Raw genomic sequence first — 20,930 nt, 5'->3', positions numbered from 1 at the left:
AAGGCTGGTTCAACATATGCAAATCAATAAACGTAATCCAGCATATAAACAGAACCAAAGACAAAAACCACATGATTATCTCAATAGATGCAGAAAAGGCCTTTGACAAAATTCAACAGCCCTTCATGCTAAAAACTCTCAATAAATTCGGTACTGATGGAACGTATCTCAAAATAATAAGAGCTATTTATGACAAACCCACAGCCAATATCATACTGAATGGGAAAAAACTAGAAGCATTCCCTTTGAAAACTGGCACAAGACAGGGATGCCCTCTCTCACCACTCCTATTCAACATATGTTCAAAGTTCTGGCTAGGGCAATCAGGCAAGAGAAAGAAATCAAGGGTATTCAGTTAGGAAAAGAAGTCAAATTGTCCCTGTTTGCAGATGACATGATTGTATGTTTAGAAAACCCCATCATCTCTGCCCAAAATCTCCTTAAGCTGATAAGCAACTTCAGCAAAGTCTCAGGATACAAAATTAATGTGCAAAAATCACAAGCATTCCTATACACCTGTAATAGACAGAGAGCCAAATCATGAATGAACTTCCATTCACAATTGCTTCAAAGAGAATAAAATGCCTAGGAATCCAACTTACAAGGGATATAAAGGACCTCTTCAAGGAGAACTACAAACCACTGCTTAGTGAAATAAAAGAGGACACAAACAAATGGAAGAACATACCATGCTCATGGATAGAAAGAATCAATGTCGTGAAAATGGCCATACTGCCCAAGGTAATTTAGAGATTCAATGCCATCCCCATCAAGCTACCAATGAGTTTCTTCATAGAATTGGAGACAACTGCTTTAAAGTTCATATGGAACCAAAAAAGAGCCCGCATTGCCAAGACAATCCTAAGTCAAAAGAACAAAGCTGGAGGCATCACGCTACCTGACTTCAAACTATACTACAAGGCTACAGTAACCAGAACAGCATGGTACTGGTACCAAAGCAGAGATATAGACCAATGGAACAGAACAGAGTCCTCAGAAATAATACCACACATCTACAGCCATCTGATCTTTGACAAACTTGAGAAAAACAAGAAATGGGGAAAGGATTCCCTATTTAATAAATGGTGCTGGGAAAGTTGGCTAGCCATAAGTAGAAAGCTGAAACTGGATCCTTTCCTTACTCCTTATACGAAAATTAACTCAAGATGGATTAGAGACTTAAATATTAGACCTAAAACCATAAAAACCCTAGAAGAAAACCTAGGTAGTACCATTCAGGATATAGACATGGGCAAGGGCTTCATGTCTAAAACACCAAAAGCAACGGCAACAAAAGCAAAAATTGGCAAATGGGATCTAATTAAACTAAAGAGCTTCTGCACAGCAAAAGAAACTGCCATCAGAGTGAACAGGCAACCTACAGAATGGGAGAAAAGTTTTGCAATCTACTCATCTGACAAAGGGCTAATATCCAGAACCTACAAAGAACTCAAACAAATTTACAAGAAAAAAACAAACAAGCCCATCAAAGAGTGGGCAAAGGATATAAACAGACATTTCTCAAAAGAAGACGTGCATACAGCCAACAGATATATGAAAAAATGCTCATCATCACTGGCCGTCAGAGAAATGCAAATCAAAACCACAATGAGATACCATCTCACACCAGTTAGAATGGCAATCATTAAAAAAATCAGGACACAACAGGTGCTGGAGAGGATGTGGAGAAACAGGAACATTTTTACACTGTTGGTGGGATTGTAAACTAGTTCAACCATTATGGAAACAGTATGGCAATTCCTCAAGGATCTAGAACTAGAAGTACCATATGACCCAGCCATCCCATTACTGGGTATATACCCAAAGGATTACAAATCATGCTGCTATAAAGACACATGCACACGTATGTTCATTGCGGCACTATTCACAATAGCAAAGACTTGGAATCAACCCAAATGTCCATCAGTGACAGACTGGATTAAGAAAATGTGGCACATATACACCATGGAATACTATGCAGCCATAAAAAAGGATGAGTTTGTGTCCTTTGTAGGGACATGGATGCTGCTAGAAACCATCATTCTCAGCAAACTATTGCAAGAACAGAAAACCAAACACTGCATGTTCTCAATCATAGGTGGGAACTGAACAATGAGATCACTTGGTCTCGGGAAGGGGAACATCACATACCGGGGCCTATCATGGGGAGGGGGGAAGGAGTGGGTGAGGGGGGAGGGATTGCATTGGGAGTTATACCTGATGTAAATGACGAGTTGATGGGTGCTGACGATTTGATGGGTGCTGACGAGTTGATGGGTGCAGCACACCAACATGGCACAAGTATACATTTGTAACAAGCCTGCACGTTATGCACATGTACCCTAGAACTTAAAGTATAATAACAAAAAGAAGAAAACCAAGATAGATACATATACATATATTTTATATAATATATATATGTATACACACACATACATATATGTGTGTATGTGTATATATGTATCTCTATATATACACACACACAGACATACCTGAATGATATTGTAGGTTTGGTTCTCAACCACCACACACGCAAGAAAACAAATATTGCAATAAAGTGTGTCATAGAAATTTTATTGTTTCCTAGTGCATATAAAAGTTATATTTACCCTATACTATAGTCTATTAAGTGTGTGGTACCATTGTGTTTAAAAAAGTACACACCTTAATTAAAAATACATTATTGCTAAAAATAAATAAATAAATAAAATAAAACCTGCTAACGATCATTTGAGGCTCCAGTGAGCTATAATCTTTTTGTTGTGGAGGGTCTTGCCTTGATGCTGATACCTGCCAACTAATCAGAGTGGTGGTTGCTGAAGACTGGCATGGCTCTGGCAATTAAAAAACATAAGACAACAGTGGAGTTTGCCATATCAATGGTCTTGTCTTTTTCACAAAGTATTTCTCTGTAGTATGTAGTGCTGGTTGATAGTGTTTTACTCATAATAAAGCTTCTTTTAAAATTTGGAAAAAAAAAAAAAAAGAACATGTGGCACATATACACCATGGAATACTATGAAGCCATAGAAAAGGATTAGTTCTTGTCCTCTTCAGGGACATGGATGAAGCTGGAAATTATGATTCTCAGCAAACTAACACAGGAGCAGAAAACCAAACACTGCATGTTCTCACTCATAAGTGGGAGTTGAACAATGAGAACGCATGGACACAGGGTGGGGAACATCACACACCGGGGCCTGTTGTGGGGTGTGGGACTAGGGGAGGGATAGGGTTAGGAGAAATACCTAATGTAGATGACGGGTTGATGGTTGGAGCAAACGACTGTGGCACATGCATACCTGTGTAACAAACCTGCACGTTCTGCACCTGTATCCCAGTACTCAAAGTATAAAAAAAAATAAATTTCCAGAATTCCCAGGCCCCACCCTAGAACTACTGTATCAGAAAATCTTAGGGTAGGTCTCAGCCATCTGTGTATTAACATGTCCTCTAGATTATTTTGATGCATGATAAAGCTTGAGAATCAATATTTTAGGAAAACTCAGTGGCTTTTTAAACTTGATCAAATAAAGCAATAACTCCCCTTTCCCCAAGAAAGAAAGGGAGTTTATTTTTAAATTTTTATTTATTTAGTTTTTAAAAAAATATATTTATTTATTTATTTGTTTATTTATTTATTTTTATTATACTTTAAGTCCTAGGGAGTTTATTAAGAGGATATTGGGTAACTTACTGGGAGAGTTGGAAAAATGAGTTCAAACAGGCTTCCAAGAACAACATCGCAAACCGTGCTATAGAATTGACCTAATGTAGATTGTATTGACACTCTTAAAACAAATTATGATCTCTTCTCCCACTGTATCTTTATTGCATGTAAGAATTACTCAGAGAAGGAAAAGGCTGAAAGATAAGCAGCAACCAGTTCATGAAACACCCCATAAACCACATGATTAAAACGCCATAAAGAATTTGGATATTATTTTCATGGCAGGAGATTTTCATTGTGGAAATGCCATTCCTTCAACAGAAGGCCCATCCATATTATGAAGGGTAACCTACTGTACTCAGAGTTTGCTGATTTAAATATTAATCACATAAAAATAGCAAGATTTAGACTGGTGTTTGGTCAAAAACTGGGTACCTAAATGGACATAAAATTAACCACTACACAAGGAGACCTGTTAAGGAGTTGCAATGTGAAAGATTTGATAGTAGCATTAAGAATGGGCAAAAATAGATGTACTCAAGAGATACTTAAAAGTAGAATTGACTAACATAATATGTTGAATTTGGAATAGAATAAGGATTATAGGCCTGACCATCTTAGTGGATGGTTTTGCCACTCACTGAGATAGGATACAAAAAAAGCAAAACAGGCTTTGGTAGGAAAGATAACCAGTTTGTTACATGCTAAATATAAGATTTTTGTGGTACATGCAAGTAGAGTAATCTACTAGGTATTTAGACACATTTTCTGAAATTTGGGGAAGAATTCTGAGCTGCAGATAAAGATTTGGGAATCATAAATATATAATGGTAATTGAAGGCTGAGATGGCCCAGGAGGAGTGAGTAAGGTATGAAAAGAAGTAGGTCTAGAAAAGAATGTAGGAAAATATATAAGAAGTAGAGAAAAATAATTTCCCAAGGGAACTTGAGAAGTGATGGCCAGAAAGAAAGAAATTGGAGAGTCTTGTTATTATAAAAAGCCAAAGGAAGAAGAATGTATCATGTAGAAAGGTTTGATTATAAAGTCAAATATTCCAATAGGGATCAAATTAGATAAAGATTGAAAAGTGATAATTGAATTTAGCTACTAGAAAGTTGTTATTTGTGACCTTATTAGCCACTAGGTAATAAATTCATGTGATTTTTATGGTATGTTTACCCACTTGGTGTTAAACCAATATATTACCAAGTAATCTGTAAGTGTATTTGTAATTTTAGCATTAACTGTTATATATTCTTGTAACTAAGAACCTTTTTTTCATAACTGAAGGATAAATTATAGTGTTTTTTATAAAATTATATATTTTGAGTTTTATGAACATTTGTTATAATTATATAAACTAAATGTCACCACTGAAAAGTATCAGACTGTGAAAACATGAATTAAACTGATTAATAAATTACTGCTTTAAGAAATACTTAAAAGATCTTGAAACATTTTAACTCTTATTAAAAATGGTATTTTCTCATGCCATTTCTATGTTTTAAAAAATTGATTCTATGCAAGTCTTTTGGATAGTAACTACTAAAATAGCAGTAGGAAACTAGGCTTTGGATATTATTTTAAAATGAGTGTCTTTAAAATGCCACTCTCTAGGTGGCAAATGGAGGTTAGTGATATAAACAAGACAGAAACCATTGGTTTCTTTGTTTTTTTTTTTCTTAAATTTATATACATTTAAGGGGTACAAGTGCAGTTTTGTTGCATGAATATACTACATAGCGGTGAATTCTGAGTTCTTAGTGTAACCATTACCCAAATAATATACATTATACCCATCAAATAATTTCTCATCCCTCATCCTCCTCCCTCTCACCCTTCTGAGTGTCCGATGTCTATTATTTCACACTTTATGTCCATGTGCACACGTTATTTAACTCCCATCTGTAAGTGAGACTGTAATATTTGACAGTTTCTGAGTTGACCTAACTTAAGATAACAGCCTCTAATTCCGTTCATGTTGCTGCGAAAGATATGATTTCATTTTTCATGGCTGAATAGTATTCCATTATATATCTCTCTATATAGCTGTACCTGTATCATCTGTATATCCATCCATCTGTCTATGTACCTATCTAGCTCACATTTTCTTTATTGAATCATCCATTAATGGACACTTAGATTGATTCCACATATCTGCTATTGTGAATAGTGCTGCAGTAAACTTATAAGTGCAGTTATCTTTTTGGTATAATGATTTCTTCTCCTTTGGGTAGATAAGTAATGGTGGGATTGCTGGATTGAATAGTAGTTATATTTTTACTTCTTTGAAAAATATCCATACTATTTTCCATAGAGTTTGTACTAGTTTATATTCCCACCAACAATGTATAAGTGTTGCCTTTTCTCCACATCCTTGCCAGCTTCTGTTATTTTTTGACTTTTAAATAATAGTCATTCTGACATAAGAAGATATCTCATTGTGGTTTTAATTTGTATTTCTCTAATGAATAGTGTTGTAGAGCATTTTTTATATACTTGCAGGCAATTTGTAGGTCTTTTTTTTTTTGGAACAAATGCCTGTTCATGTCCTTTGCCTGTTTTTTTAATGGGGTTATTTGTTTTACTGTTGTTGAGTTGTTTCAGTTCCTTGTAGGTTTTGGATGTTAGTCCGCAGTATAGTTTGTGCATATTTTCTCCCATTCTGCAGGTTGGCTGTTCACTCTGTTCATTGTTTCCTTTGCTGTCCGAAGGTTTTATTTTAATTCAGCCCCACTTGTCTATTTTTGGTTTTGTTGCTTTTGCTTTTGAGGTCTTAATAATGAATCCTTTGCCTAGGCCAATGTCTAGAAGAGTTTTCCCAAGTTTTCTTCTAGTAGTTCTATAGTTTGAGGTCATACATTTAAGTCTTTACTCCATCTTGAGTTGGTTTTTGTATATAGTGAGAGATAGGGGTCCAGTTTCATGTTTCTGCATATGGAAATCCAATTTTCCCAGCACCGTTTATTGAAAAGAATGTCCTTTTCCCAGTGTATGTTTTCGTTTACTTTATCAAGTATCAGTTGGATGTAGACATGTGGCTTTATTTCTGGGTTCTCGATTCTGTTCTATTGATATATGTGTCTATTTTTATATCAATATCATGCTGTTTGGGTTACTGTAGCTTTGTAGTATAATGTGAGGTCAGGCAATGTTATGTCTTCAGCTTTGTTCTTTCTGCTTAAGATTGCTTTGGCTCTTCTGGCATTTTTGTTTGTTCCATATGAATTTTAAGAGTTTTTTTCTAATTCTGTGAAAAATGACATTAGTATTTTGATAGAAATTGCATTGAATCTGTAGATTGCTTTGGAAAGTATGGTCATTTTAATGAATCTAGATGAATTTAAGGAAAGTTGTCATTTTAACAATATTGAGTCTTGAACATCTTCATTTGTTTTGGTCTTTAATTTCTCTTTGTAATATTTTATAGCTTTCAGTGAACAGGTCTTAAAATATCTTTTGTTAAACTTATTCCAAAGTATTTCTTGATGCTGTTTTAAATGAATTTTTCTTAATATATAATTGGTCTTTGCTAGTAGATAGAATTACAATTGATTTAAAAATTTGGGGGCTGGACATGGTGGCTCACAACTGTAATCCCAGCACTTTGGGAGGCTGATATGGGCAGATCACTTGAGGTCAGGAGTTTGAGACCAGCCTAGCCAACATGGTGAAATCCTATCTCTACTAAAACTATAAAGATTAGCTGGGCATAGTGGTGGGCTCCTGTAATCCCACTTACTTGGGAGGCTGCGGCAGGAGAATCACTTGAACTCAGGAGGCAGAGGTTGCAGTAAGCTGATATTGTGCCAGTATACTCCAGCCTGGGCAATATGAGTGAGACTCCATCTTAAAAAAAAAAAAAAAATTGATTTTGCATTCTACAACCGTGTCGTTTATTTGTTTCAGTAATATTTTATGGCTTTCTTGTTGTTTTCCTATATAAATTTTACGTTTTCTACAAATAGAGTTGTCTTCCTTTCCAGCCTGCATGCTTTTTATTTATTTTTCTCACCTTAATGTACTTGATAGTACTTCTAGTATCTAGCATGATAGTAAATAGAAATAATGATAGATGATTCTTGCTTTATTCATATCCTAGGTAGAAAATATCATTCCTCTTACTGTTAAGAATAATGTACAAATTTTCCTTAAATGCACTTAATCAGATTGAGGAAGTTCACTTTTCCTAGTTTGCTGGGAGATTTTATTATGAAAGCATCTTAAATTTTGTCAAATGCTTTTTCTGTATCTATCAAAATGATTGGTTTTGTTTTCAGTTGATAGGATGACTTACATTGATCGATTTTTAAAATGTTCAACCAACATTGCATTCCTGGCATAAATCCCACTGGTTATATTATATAATTCTTTAAACATTTTAAAAATACATATATTTTCTAGAGATGAGGTCTTTCTCTGTCACCCAGGCTCAAGTTCAGTAGCATGGTCATAGCTCACCGAAGCCTCAAATTCCTGGGTTCAACAATTCTCCCACCTAAGCCTGCTGAGTAGCTGGGACTACAGGCATCCATCATCATGGACAGCTAATTTTTCAAAAATCTTATTTGTAGAGATGGGGTCTCACTATGTTGGCCAGACTTGTCTTGAACTCGTGGCTTCAAGCAATCATTCTGCTTTGGCTTCCCAAAGTATTGGGATTCCAGGAGTGAGCCACCACACCTGGTGGCTTTTTTTTCTTTCTTTCTTTCTTTCTTTTTTTTGAAAGGCTCTACTCTGTCATCCAGATGGGAGTGCAGAGGTGTGATCAGAGCTCACTATAACCTTAAACTCCTGGACTTAAGCAATCTTCTTGCCTCACCGTCCTTATTATCTGGGACCACAGGTATGTGCCATTGAACCCAGCTAATTTTATTATTTTTTAAAGTTTTGTAGAGATGGGGTCTTGCTATGTTGCCCAGGCTGGTCTGTAAATCCTGGCCTCAAGTGATCCTCCTGCCTTGGCCTTATGAAGCACTATAGGCTTTTTATATGTTGTTGTATTCAATTTGCCAACATTTTTGATTGGTATTTTTTGAATCTATATTCATGAGAGATATTAGTCTGAAGTTTTCTTGTTTTATGATATCATTTGTCATGATGTGGTATTAGAGTAAAAGTATTTTTATAGAATGAGTCAGAAAATCTTTCTTCCTCTCAATTTTTCTGCAGGAATTTTATAGAATTGGCGTAATTTTTTCCTCTAAATGTATCATAGATTTTATTTTGTAAGTAATGGTATCTTGACCTGGAGTTTTCTTTGAGGAAATAATTTTAATTAGAATTAATTTGTTTAGTTTCATTAATTTGTATAGTGCTGTTAAATTTCCTGCTTCTCCTTGGGTAATTTGTGTCTTTCTGGGAATTTGTCCATTTCATTTAGATTGTCAAATTTATTGGCATAATTTTGTAAATAATATTTGTTTGTTGTCTTTTTAATTTCTAAAGTTTTTTTGGTAATATTCCTTTCCTTATAAAGGAAATGTGTGTTATTTCTTTTTACCTTGATCACTCTGGCTGAAGGTTAATTAATTTCATTGAATTTTTCAAACCAGCTTTTGGTCTCACTCTTTTTTTAATTGTTAATCTGTTTCTATTTTACTGGATTTATCTGATCATCTTTATTATTGTTCTTTTTTTCTGGTTTTGATATTAATTTGCTCTTCTTTTTCTAGCTTCTTAAGATGAAAGCTTACATAATTCAAGATATTTTTCTTTGCTAATATAGGTAGCAAAAGCTCTAAATTTTTCTCAAAGTGCCGCTTTAGCTGCATCTCACACCTTTGGTATGCTATATTTTTATTAGTGTGTTAAATTATTATCTAATTACTCTTATGGTTTTTTAAATCAATGTTTATTTAGTAGTTTGTAATTTAATTTTCAAACATTTGGAGAGTTTTCTGGATGTTATTAATTTCTAATTCAATTATGGTCAGAAACTATACTCTTTATGATTTCAATACTTTCAAATGTTTTGATGCTTGTTTTATAGTTCGAAATATTTTATCTCTTAGTAATTGTTTCTTTTATACTTCAAAAATATACGTATTCTGCTCTTTTTGGGTTGTGTGTTTTATAAATGCCAATTGGGTCAAGTTGGTTGATAGTCTTTTATTTATGTCTTCTTCATTTTTACTGATTTTGTCTTATGTTAGTTATTGAGAAAGAGGTGTTAAAAACTCCAACTATAATTGTGAATTCATCTGTTTCTCTTTGTGGTTCTATCATTTTTGTATCATGTATTTTAAGCTCTGTAATTAGGTGTATAATTTAGGATTTTTATGTTTTTTAAAAATAATTTGACCCACTTCTTATTATGAAGTGACCACATTTAACCCTGGTAATGTTCTGTGTTCTGAAATCAACTTTACTGTATGTTAATATATCTTTCCACCTACATCTTGATTAATGTTAGCATGGTGTATAATTTTCCATGTTTTAACTTTTAACCTATTTGTATATATTTAAAGGAGGTTTGTGTTTAAAGTACATACTTAGGTCTTGCATTTTTGTCTTCTCTGACAATCACTGCGTTTTAAATGGGGTGTTTACCCTGTTTGCGTTTAGTGTGGTATTGGTATGGCTGGGTATAAACCTGCCATCTTGCTCTTTGTTTTCTATTTATCTTGCTAGTTCTTAGTTCCCCCCAACAATGTTCTGCCTGATTTTTTGTTAAGCTTTTTAATGATTTCATTTTGTCTCCTTTGTTGGCTAATTTAGCTATAATAATCTTGGTGATTGCCTTATGATTTATATTAATAGTGTACAGCTGTACCTTATCAAAGTTTACCTTCAATTAATGTTATACTACTTTATGAATGGTACAATAGTAAAGTTTCTATTTCTCCTACTATTGGCCTTTGTGATATTGTTAACATCATTTTGCTTCTACATATGCTATAAACCACAAATGTACTATTATTATTTTTGCTTTAAACAGTAAATTATCTTTTAAAGATAACTTGTATTTTATATTTACCCATATATTTATCATTTGAAATATTCTTTATTCCTTTTTGTATATCCAGATACTATTTGATATCATTTCCCTTTTGCCTGAAGACCCTCTTTAACATTCCTTTTAGTGCAGGTCTTTTCAGAATGAGTTATTTCAGGTTTGTGTGTCTGAAAAGTGTCTTTATTTCAGTTTCATTTTTGAAGACAATTTAATTTTGGTCATTATTTTAAAAAATATTTTATCTCTTCTCTCCCTCCTCTTTCTCTTTTTTATTACTCAAATTATAACTAATTAGGCCATTTGACAGTGATCCACAGTTCATTGGTGTGCTGTTCTTCCTCTATGCCTCAGTTATTTTTTTCTCTGTGTTATATTTTGGATAGTTTTTCTTGACTTATTTTCAAGTTTACTAATCTTCAATGTATTTTTTAAAAAAATCTCTAGATATTCTATTTGAGATAGGTAGATAGATGGATGGATAGATAGATCTATCTTCTGTGTATCTACTTAATATGCTCAATCTCTTCTCTACCTTCTTCAACATATGCAGTGTAGTATAATAAGTGTTTTACTATCTCTGTCTATTATTTCTATCCTGTTTTATTTCTGGGTATCTTTCTATTGATATTTCTCCTTGTTACAAGTTATATTTTTTAGTTCTCTGCATTGAATGGCATACCTCTTGAATTTTACCTTTTTGAGTGCTAAAGGTTTTTGTATTTGTATAATTATCCTTGATCTTTGTTTAGTATGTAGTTAAGTTATGTGGAATAGTTTGATCCTTTTGTAACCTGGTTTTAAGTATTGGTAAGCAGAACCAGAGCAGTCTTTATCTTAGGGAGGAATTTTTCCTCATACTGAGGTAATATTCTCTGAGTACTTTGCATGTGAATTCTGAGGGCTTGCACTTTTGCTGGTGGGAACATGAAACATTCTTGCCTCAATATAAACTTTGTTTTCGGTTTGTTTTCTTGATTTGCTTATCAAGAAGTATGCTTTTTCTTCTTGGTTTGTTCTTTCCTCAGTCTCAGGTAGTTTCCTCAAACTTATTCCTTCATTAGTACTTAGCTAAAGATTTGAGGAGGACCCTTCTGCAAATCTCTAGAGCTCTTTTTGTGTCACATTTTCTTCTTTGCTACTTAACCCTATGAACTCTAGTTGTCCCTGGCCTCCCTAGACTGTTAGTTCTGTCTCCTTACTCAGTAGGCCTGCTAGATTTTATCTGGGTTCCCCCTCCTTGTGCTGGAGTCTTGAAATTATCTCTAGGCAGTAAACTGGGGCTGTCATAAGCCTCGCCTTATATATTTTCTTTCTTTCGGGGATCATTGTCATTTCCTACCTGATGTGCAGTGTCTTAAAATTTGTTACATAAATTTGGTAAGATTTTTAATTGTTTTAGGTAGTGAGTAGAACTGGCCCACATTCCTCATTATGACCATAAGTGGAGACTGTCATCTAATTTATATATTTATGCAAGCAAACAAATGATAAGTAAATATACATATATATCAGATCATTTGGTATAGAATATGTAAGTAAATTTTGTTATATGATGTTTTCTCATTCCTTTTTTTAACCTCCACTCCTCCTACTTCCTTTTTTTCTCTCTGTCTCTTCCCTATATGTTATGTAGTATAGCGTAGATGACTTGTTACTATTTATTTTCTAATTTTCTTGTTTTTTTACCTTATTTGTCATGTTTTTCTATGTAGATATTTTATACTTTTATTTAGTCAACTATGTCAATCAATTTCTTTATGATCTCTGGGTTTTAAATTATGCTTAGAAGATTTTTTATATGTCAAGATTATCAACATATTTACCTGTGTCTTTTTTAACTCATCTTATGATTTAATTATGTCAAATTATTGACTCCTTTTGAATTTATTTTAGTGAAAAAAGTGTTTAATCAATTAAAATATCTTAAATGAAATGAGGTGTATATGGATTCCCAATTCTTTTTTAACGTCATGGAAAAAGCTGCTGTCTCTCAAATTCCTTATTGTCATTCTATTTTTCAAATTTTTGGAGTATTAAACATCTGAGCTATACAATTTAACTTACATCTACTAAGAGTAAGATTTTTCAACTATTTATAAAAATAAGGGAAACTAAAAAGCAAAACATCTGATGCTAAATAAGTTAGTTTCTTTACTCATTAATATTGGTGCTAATTAAAATGTTAGAATCCTTGACTTTTATTATATTAGACTCGGGAGACCTGGTGTTGATTGCTATTGCCAACATGAAAGTGGCGCAGCTGTCCTACAGCTCCAATTTTTGATCAATGAGGTAAGGATTATTTTTTGACTACTTAAATCACACACTCCCCCACTATACAGTGAATCAGTTAATGTAATTTTTAAATACTGTGATTCTAAATGCTTAAATATATATGCATTTGATATTACTTCTGATTACATTTTTCACAAAAGACTGTACTCCTGTATTGGTTTATTTATTAAATTCTAAAGAAAAAAGATTGTATATATCATATTCTGTTATTGTTACTATATAGCATAATTTAGTTTAATTATTTAAATTTTAAAAAAAATCCTAATGTCCTTTGATTGCTTCACTGGCCACTAATCCTTTTTTCTATCCACTCACTTCCCACCAACTTACATTTTTTAACCAAGGCCTAACTTCATGTTTTATCTTTATCTTCCTTGAAGTGATCTTTTTGCTTATATATATATGGGCCCTTTTATCTGTATATATCTCCAAATGCATCTGTTGGAATAGATATGCATTTGTATTTATTTTGTGTCCATAGCTATTATGGGAATTAGCTCTCTACTTTATCTACATTTTTATAAAATTATGGTGATAAGGAACTCTCTGAAAACAAAATATGTATTTATGAAGCTCAGAGAGGTTGCAGATATTACATTAGTAGAAGGCTACTTGAGGCCTTCTTGAATCAGATTTTTATAGTGGAAATTAGAGTCTTCTAGAGCTTATTTTATATTAAGTGAGCCAGTCAATGCAAAAATGCTTTAAAAGTTTGTGCCATGCCAAATGCAGGCACTTAGAAGATTGAACTCAGTGCCTCGGAAAAAAAAGTTTGGTTATTTTTTCAAGGCATGACAATGATCTTTCATTCAGTGTCGGCATATATTTGCATATATCTATATCTGTATATCTTCCTAAGAACTTACATTGTAAATGTGGGTAAAATGTCTCATAGAACTTCATATCAGAGATAACCCGAGGCAAGAAAGATATTGGCAAATGTTCACTTTTCACTTCTCTTGGCTCAAAATCTTTCTCGGAAGACTGTGAGATCCTCTTTATTGACAAACCTAGCATATTTCACAATGTAGGCACACTTGCTGTGGGGTACTGAAATGAGAAAGGAAGGTAAAGAAAACATTTGAAAAATATTTCATTGTAATAACTGCTCATTATTATCTAGAATGTCAGGCTTCTTGAGGTCTCAGTGCTACTCTGTAGTTCCTTGTTGAGGGATCTCAGCTTTTTGCCTTCTGCATGGATATACACTTACAGGCATAATTTGTTTCCATGTGATTTTTACTGGGTCTGATCCTTTGAGATTTGTCTTCCAGGTCCTAAGTTTGCCCCTATGGTACATAACTAAGAATAAATAAAGACAAGCCTTCAACCTCCTTGCCTTGTTCACATCATTTATCCTGAACTACTCGCCCCATGTACCTCACACAAAGTTTCTGTATCTTTTCCCAACTTCCCAGTTTCTGACCTGACTGGTTTTTCTATTCTTAGTTTTAAATATTTTCACAGATCTTTATAGTACTTTTGGTAGGTTCACTTTGCTTTTATAAATGAACCTGTACACTCTGCTGCTGTGCTTACTTTCATGTGTCTGTCCCTGTTGGTGCTGTTAGGCTTAGTGGTATCTTTCACTTCCCTCTGATGATAAGTTACATCTCAGTTTTATCACAGAATTAAGAATACTGGCCAGGCACGGTGGCTGACACTTGTAATCCTAACACTTTGGGAAACTGAGGCGGGTGGATTACGAGGTTAAGAGATCAAGACCATCCGGGCCAGCATGGTGAAACCCCGTCTCTACTAAAAATACAAAAATTAGCTGGGCATGGTGGCACACGCCTGTAGTCCCAGGTACTCGGGATGCTGAGGCAGGAGAGTTGCTTGAACCTGGGAGGCAGAGGTTGCAGTGAGCTAAGACTGCACCACTGCACTCCAGCCTGGTGACAGAGCAAGACTCCATCCCAAAAAAAAAAAAAAAAAAATTACTGCATTCCTCACTAGAATTATTTAGGTATTACACTAAGATATTATTGAATATATGCTACTTTAATTCCATTTTGCCTTTGGCATGTTATATCTTCTGTATAGCATGTAACTATCTCTTGTAGAGAATGTTTTATTGTTGTTACATATCATGTTGTATCCTCACCGTATCTCAGGTGAACTTCCACCTCTCTAGGAAATGAGACTAGTGTACTGTATCTCAAAAAAATCAACTGTAGCTCATCAAATGCTTTCAAGAAATCCTAATAGATTTCTAGTTGGTTTATAGGAAGCATATGTACAATGTACAAATAAAACAGGCAAACAAACACAAAAATTCTCAAGGCATATATAGAATACCTCCTATTTCATGGCAGGAAATTATCTGAGTTCATGTTAAGATATATATATCAATATATACATCTTTGAACATGTATATAGGTAATTAGATACAAATATGCAAATCATACAAATTTCTAAATATTTTCATGAATATGATCTTTGATTATGTTTCTATTTTTATAAAGCCATTCCTCTCTGAGACTAAAATCACTGGTACCCAATATAAAGAGACCCATCATAGGACACATGAGCATTTTTTTGGCTTAGAAATTGTTATAGAGGGGCATTTAGATTCCTGTCTTCTCTCTTCTAATTCCGAAAGAAGAAATAAATGCTAGCGATTTCAATATAGTTCTTCCTAGTATCTGATTGGGATATCTGTGATTGATACTGTAAACTATAAGAGATTACTTCTAACAAAGTACTTTGGAAAATATAAAAAGCCTTTTAGGTATCTCAGGACAACCAAGGTTCTGAAAGATCACTCTTAGAGAACACATTTAATGCTCTGGATTTAGGATCCGTTAATGGATAAGCATCGACATTTTCAGCTGGTCAACTGTCATTATGGTAAAAGTTCTAACGTTTTTAAATGATCTGATTTAACCCAGTAAAATAAGTAGTTTAAGCATATAAGCAAAGTCATACAAATAGTTATTATCTGTCCATATGCTTTCTGCCACATTAAGAGGTAGAAAATATCCTATTGTATATGAAATAGGATTCATTTGTATTTGGCGGTGCTGTATAAAAAGAATCTTAGTATAATTTTATAGTTATACTAAATTCTAGTTGGAGAAATGTTTTCTTTTATTATGGATACTTTCCTTTACTATTGATGAAGCTTCTTAGGCTATAAGAAGCAAATTAAATTATACCAAATATACTTTTTAGGAAGAATATACACTTTCCAAATATACAGAAAATTCTTGCAAAGGAGAATTTTTATATAACCTGTATTCAATTTTGTAAGACTGCATTGAATATTTGCTTCTCTGTAAGGCTATGTAGTATATGTGTAAATAGTAGAAAAAGAAATCCCTAAACGATTTTTTCCCGAAGAAAAACCTTTAATGATAATAATGATGCTATAATAATTAATCCTCTCTATTGGTAAATAAATATTCCTTAAGCTAGTCTTTCTGACCGTCGAAATGCAGTGGGTCAGTTTCCTCTTCTACTTTCAGCATTCTTACCCTTCCTGATTGAAGTTTATGCACCTATCCTTCCTGATATTTCTGGGTTATATAGACACAAGTAACTCTTCAGGTAATAAAAAAATTGAGTAAATTAGCTTGTTTGTGCTTCACAAAAACCCTTAAGTAAATCACACACTTACTTTATATTTTTTTTGTTCTAGGGTGCCTTGGTCAGTGCAAGTTCAGATGATACACTTCATTTGTGGAACCTTAGACAAAAAAGGCCAGCCATTCTCCATTCTCTTAAATTTAACCGAGAACGGTAAGAACCTATGGATTAAACAATTTCTTAATGTACAACAAAATTATTTCCTGAGCAAGTTTTTGTTAACTTGACAGGCTTTTTCCCTCATAATCTCAACAGCTAGAAATAATTTAATGTTTATGCTTACTTTCATAGTGGTTTCTTTTTTGTAGAAAATGCATAATTGATATAGATCCAGTCACCTAGTAATGCAATGTTTATTAGCTTAAGGAACTTTTGGGCTGAAATTATGGGATTTTCTATGTATAGAATCATATTATCTTCAAAGAGAGATAGTTTGACTTCCTTTCTTCATATTAATATTTACAGGCTTTTTATTTCTTTCTCTTGCATGATTGCTCTGCCTAGGACTTCCAGTACTATGTTAACTAGGAATGGTGAGAGATGGTATCCTTGTCTTGTTTTGGTTTTCAAGGGGAATGCTTCCAGCTTTTGCCTATTCAATATGATGTTGGCTATGGGTTTGTCATAGATGGCTCTTGTTATTTTGAAATATGTTCCTTCAATGTCTAGTTTGTTGAGGGTTTTTAACATGAAGGATATCAAATTGTACCAGAAGCCTTTTCTGCATCTATTGAGATAGTCATGTGGTTTTTGTTTTCAATTCTGTTTATATAGTAAATCACATTTATTTATTTGTGATTATTAAACCAACCTTGCATCCCAGGATAAAACCTGCTTGAGTGTGATTGATTAGCTTTTTCATGTGCTGCAGGATTCAGTTTGCTAGTATTTTGTTGAGAATTTTTACATCTGTGTTCATCAAGGATATTGGCCTGAAGATTTTTTTGTTGTATTTCTGCCAGATTTTGGTATCAGGATGAAGCTGGCCTCACAGGATGAGTCAGAGAGGAATTCTTCCTCCTCAATTTTTTTAGAGTAGTTTCAGTTAGAATGGTACAAGCTATTTTTTATGCATCTGGTGGAATTTGGCTGTGAATCATTCTTGTCCTGGGTCCTTTATGGTTGGTAGGCTTTTTATTACTGATTTAATTTTGGAACTCTTTATTGATCTGTCCAGGGATTCAATTTCTCCCTAGCTCAATCTTGGGAGTTTGTATGTTTCCGGGAATATATTCATTTCTTTTAGGTTTTCTAGTCTGTGTGCATAGAGGTGTTCATAGCGGTCTCTGAGGGTTTTTTATATTTCTGTGGGGCTCGTGGTAATGTCTTTTTTGGTGCTTATGATTGTTTATTTGGATCTTCTCTCTTCTTCTCTTTATTAGCTTAGCTAGTGGTCTATCATATTTCTTATGTCAAAAAACCAGCTCCTGTACTCATTGATCTTTTTGTATTTTTTTTTTGCATCTTAGTTTCCTTCATTTCAGCTCTGATTTTAGTTATTTCTTGTCTTTTGCTAGCTTTGGGTTTGTTTTGTATTGTTTCTCTAGTTTATCTAGGTGTAATGTTTGGTTGCTAATTTGAGATTTTATGAATTTTTGATGTGGACCTTTAGCACTATAAACTTTCCTCTTAGCACTACTTTCGCTGTGTCCTAGAGATTCTGGTATGTTTTCTTGGTTCTCAGTAGTTTCAGAGAATTTCCTGATGTCTGCCATAATTTCATTGTTTACCCAAAGGTCAGGACCAGGTTGTTTAATTTCCATCCAATTGTATGGTTTTGAGTGATTTTCTTAGTATTTATTTTTATTTTTATTTTTATTGCACTATGGCCTGAGAGTGTGTTTGGTCTGGTTTCATTTTTTTTAGATTTTCTGAGAATTGTTTTATGTCCAATTGTGTGGTTGATTTTAGAGCATGTGCTATGTGCAGATGAGAAGACAGTATATTCTGTTCCTTTTGGGTAGAGCATTTTGTAGATGTCTAATAGTTCCATTTGGTCAAGTGTTAAGTTTAGATCCTGGAAATCTTTGTTAATTTTCTGACTGGATGGTCTATCTAAAAACCGTCAATAGGGTGTTGAAGTCTCCCACTATTATTGTTGGGAATCTAAGTCTCTTCATAGGTCTCTAAGAGCTTGCTTTATGAATCTGAGTGCTCCTGTGTTGGGTGCATATATATTTAGGAAAGTTAGGTATTCTTGTTTAATTGAACCGTTTACCTTTATGTAATGTCCTTCCATGTCTTTTTTGATCTTTGTTGGTTTAAATTATGCTTTGTCTGAAATTAGAATAGCAACCCCTGCTTTTTTCTGTTTTCCATTTGCTTGTTAGATTTTCCTTTATCCCTTTACATTGAGCCTATGGGTGTCATTACATATGAGATGGGCCTCTTGAAGACAGCATACCATTCAGTCCTGCTTATTTATAAGCTTGCCACTCCGTGACTTTTAATTGGAACATTTAGCCCATTTACATTCAAGTTTAATATTGGTACGTATGGATTTGATCCTTTCATCATGTTTCTAGCTGGCTATTGTGCAGACTTGTTCATGTGGTTGCTTTATAGGATCAATAGTTTTTATACCTAAGTGTGTTTTTGTAGTAGCTTATAACAGTCTTTGCTTTCCATATTTGGTACTCCTTTCAGGACTTCTTGTAAGGCAGGTCTGGTGGTCATGAATTCCCTTAGCATTTGCTTATCTGGAAAGGATCTAATTTCTATGAGGCTTATGAAGCTCAGTTTGGCTGGATATGAAATTCTTGCTTGGAAATTGTTTTCTTTAATAAGGCTGAATATAGACCCCCAATTTCTTCTGGCTTGTAAGGTTTCTGTTGAAAGGTCCTCTGTTAGCCTAATGGGGTTTCCTTTGTAGGTGACTTGATCCTTCTCTCCAGCTGCCTTTCACTTTTTCCCTTTTATTTTAGCCTTGGAGAATCTGAAGATTATGTGTCTTGGCCATGGTCTTTTGTGTAGTACCTCACACTGGTACTGAATTTGTATTTTGGCCTCTCTAGTGAGGCTGGGGATATTTTCATGGATGATATTCTGAAATATATTTTCCAAGTTGCTTGCTCTCTCCTTATCTCTTTCAGGGACACCAGTGAATTGTAGATTCGGTCTCTTTACATAATCCCTTATTTTTTTAGTGTTTTGTTCATTTTCTTTCTCTGACCAAGTTAGTTCAGAGAACCAGTCATTGAGCTCTCAGATTCTTTCCTGAACTTGGTCTATTCTTTTGTTGATACTTGCAATTACATTATGAAATTCTTGTAGTGTGTTTTCTACTCTATCAGATCAGTTTGAGTCTTTTTTTTTTTTTTTTGAGACGGAGTCTCTCTCTGTTGCCCAGGTTGAAGTGCAGTGGCACAATCTTGGTTCACTGCAACCTCTGCCTCTCTGATTCTAGCGATTCTCCTGCCTCAGCTTCCTGAGTAGCTGGGACTACAGGTGCACGGCACCATGCCTGGCTAATTTTTGTATTTTTAGTAGTTGGGCTTTCACCATGTTGGCCAGGATGGTCAATCTCATGACCTCATGATCCATCTGACTTGGCCTCCCAAAGTGCTGGGATTACAGGCATGAGCCACCACACTCGGCCGAGTATTTCTTATAATGGCCATTTCATCTATCAGTTCTTGTATCATTTTATTATAATCTTTAGATTCCTTGTATTGGGTTTCCACTTTCTCCTGAATCTTTGTGATCTTCATTTCTATCTAGATTCTGAATTCTATTTCTGCTATTTCAGTCTAGTTAAGAATTCTTGCTGGGGAACTAGTGTGACTATTTGTGGGAAAGGAGACACTCTGGATTTTTGAGTTGCCAGAGTTGTTGTGCTGGGTCTGTGTGGGCTGATTTTCCATCAACTGTGGTGTAATTTGAGTATAGTCAGTTGACTTCCTTTCTGGATGTTTTCAGAGGACTGAGACTTTATGCAGGACATTTATTTGTAGCTGAGTTCTTGTCCTTGGTTTCACAGGGAGGTAGATATATTAGCAAAATGATTTTGATGTTGAAAAATATTTTTGGGTTGTGATCCAGTAGATGCTACTTAAGCATAATGACCAGTAGGCAGGCTTTGCTCAGCAATGTGGCACCTCTATTTCTTCTCAACTGCAGTCTCTTAGTGTTCTGAAAGTGGGCTCCTCTCCCACTTGAGTGCTGGCTACATGTCATCTCTTGGTACTCCCAGGCTGTACGCCACAGCCCTGGGACAAGCTCAGGCTTTATGTTCCTTACCTTGCTTAGAGACAACAGGGGAAGGAAACTTGCCAAGGTCAGTGACTGTGGCTGAGGACCTTTCACTTGTCTCTTGGGGCTCTACCTAGAGAAAAGCAGAGCTGCTGACAGTGGAGTCAGCCTGGTGTGAGGTGGCTGTATTATGGGCCCAAGCTTGGGGGGCACTGCCTGGTGAT

At 34.5% G+C, this 20,930-nt stretch overlaps 1 protein-coding gene across 4 annotated transcripts in view; it reads left to right on the top strand.

Annotated features, from left to right (window-relative positions):
- STXBP5L (syntaxin binding protein 5 like) overlaps positions 1–20,930 on the top strand; it is a 475,147-nt gene that overhangs the window by 104,497 nt on the left and 349,720 nt on the right. For all 4 annotated transcript variants that reach the window (XM_033211089.1, XM_033211087.1, XM_033211090.1 and 1 more), the window contains exons 4-5: positions 12,840–12,921; positions 16,568–16,668. In XM_033211089.1, coding sequence (XP_033066980.1) covers positions 12,840–12,921; positions 16,568–16,668 — 183 coding nt within the window. The remainder of the gene's footprint in view (positions 1–12,839; positions 12,922–16,567; positions 16,669–20,930) is intronic.

Source organism: Trachypithecus francoisi, unplaced genomic scaffold (genome assembly GCF_009764315.1).
Source record: "Trachypithecus francoisi isolate TF-2019V2 unplaced genomic scaffold, Tfra_2.0 Lachesis_group0, whole genome shotgun sequence".
NCBI lineage: Eukaryota > Metazoa > Chordata > Mammalia > Primates > Cercopithecidae > Trachypithecus > Trachypithecus francoisi.
The sequence above is the reverse complement of the archived record's forward strand: the minus strand, read 5'-3'. Positions and strand labels throughout refer to the sequence as shown.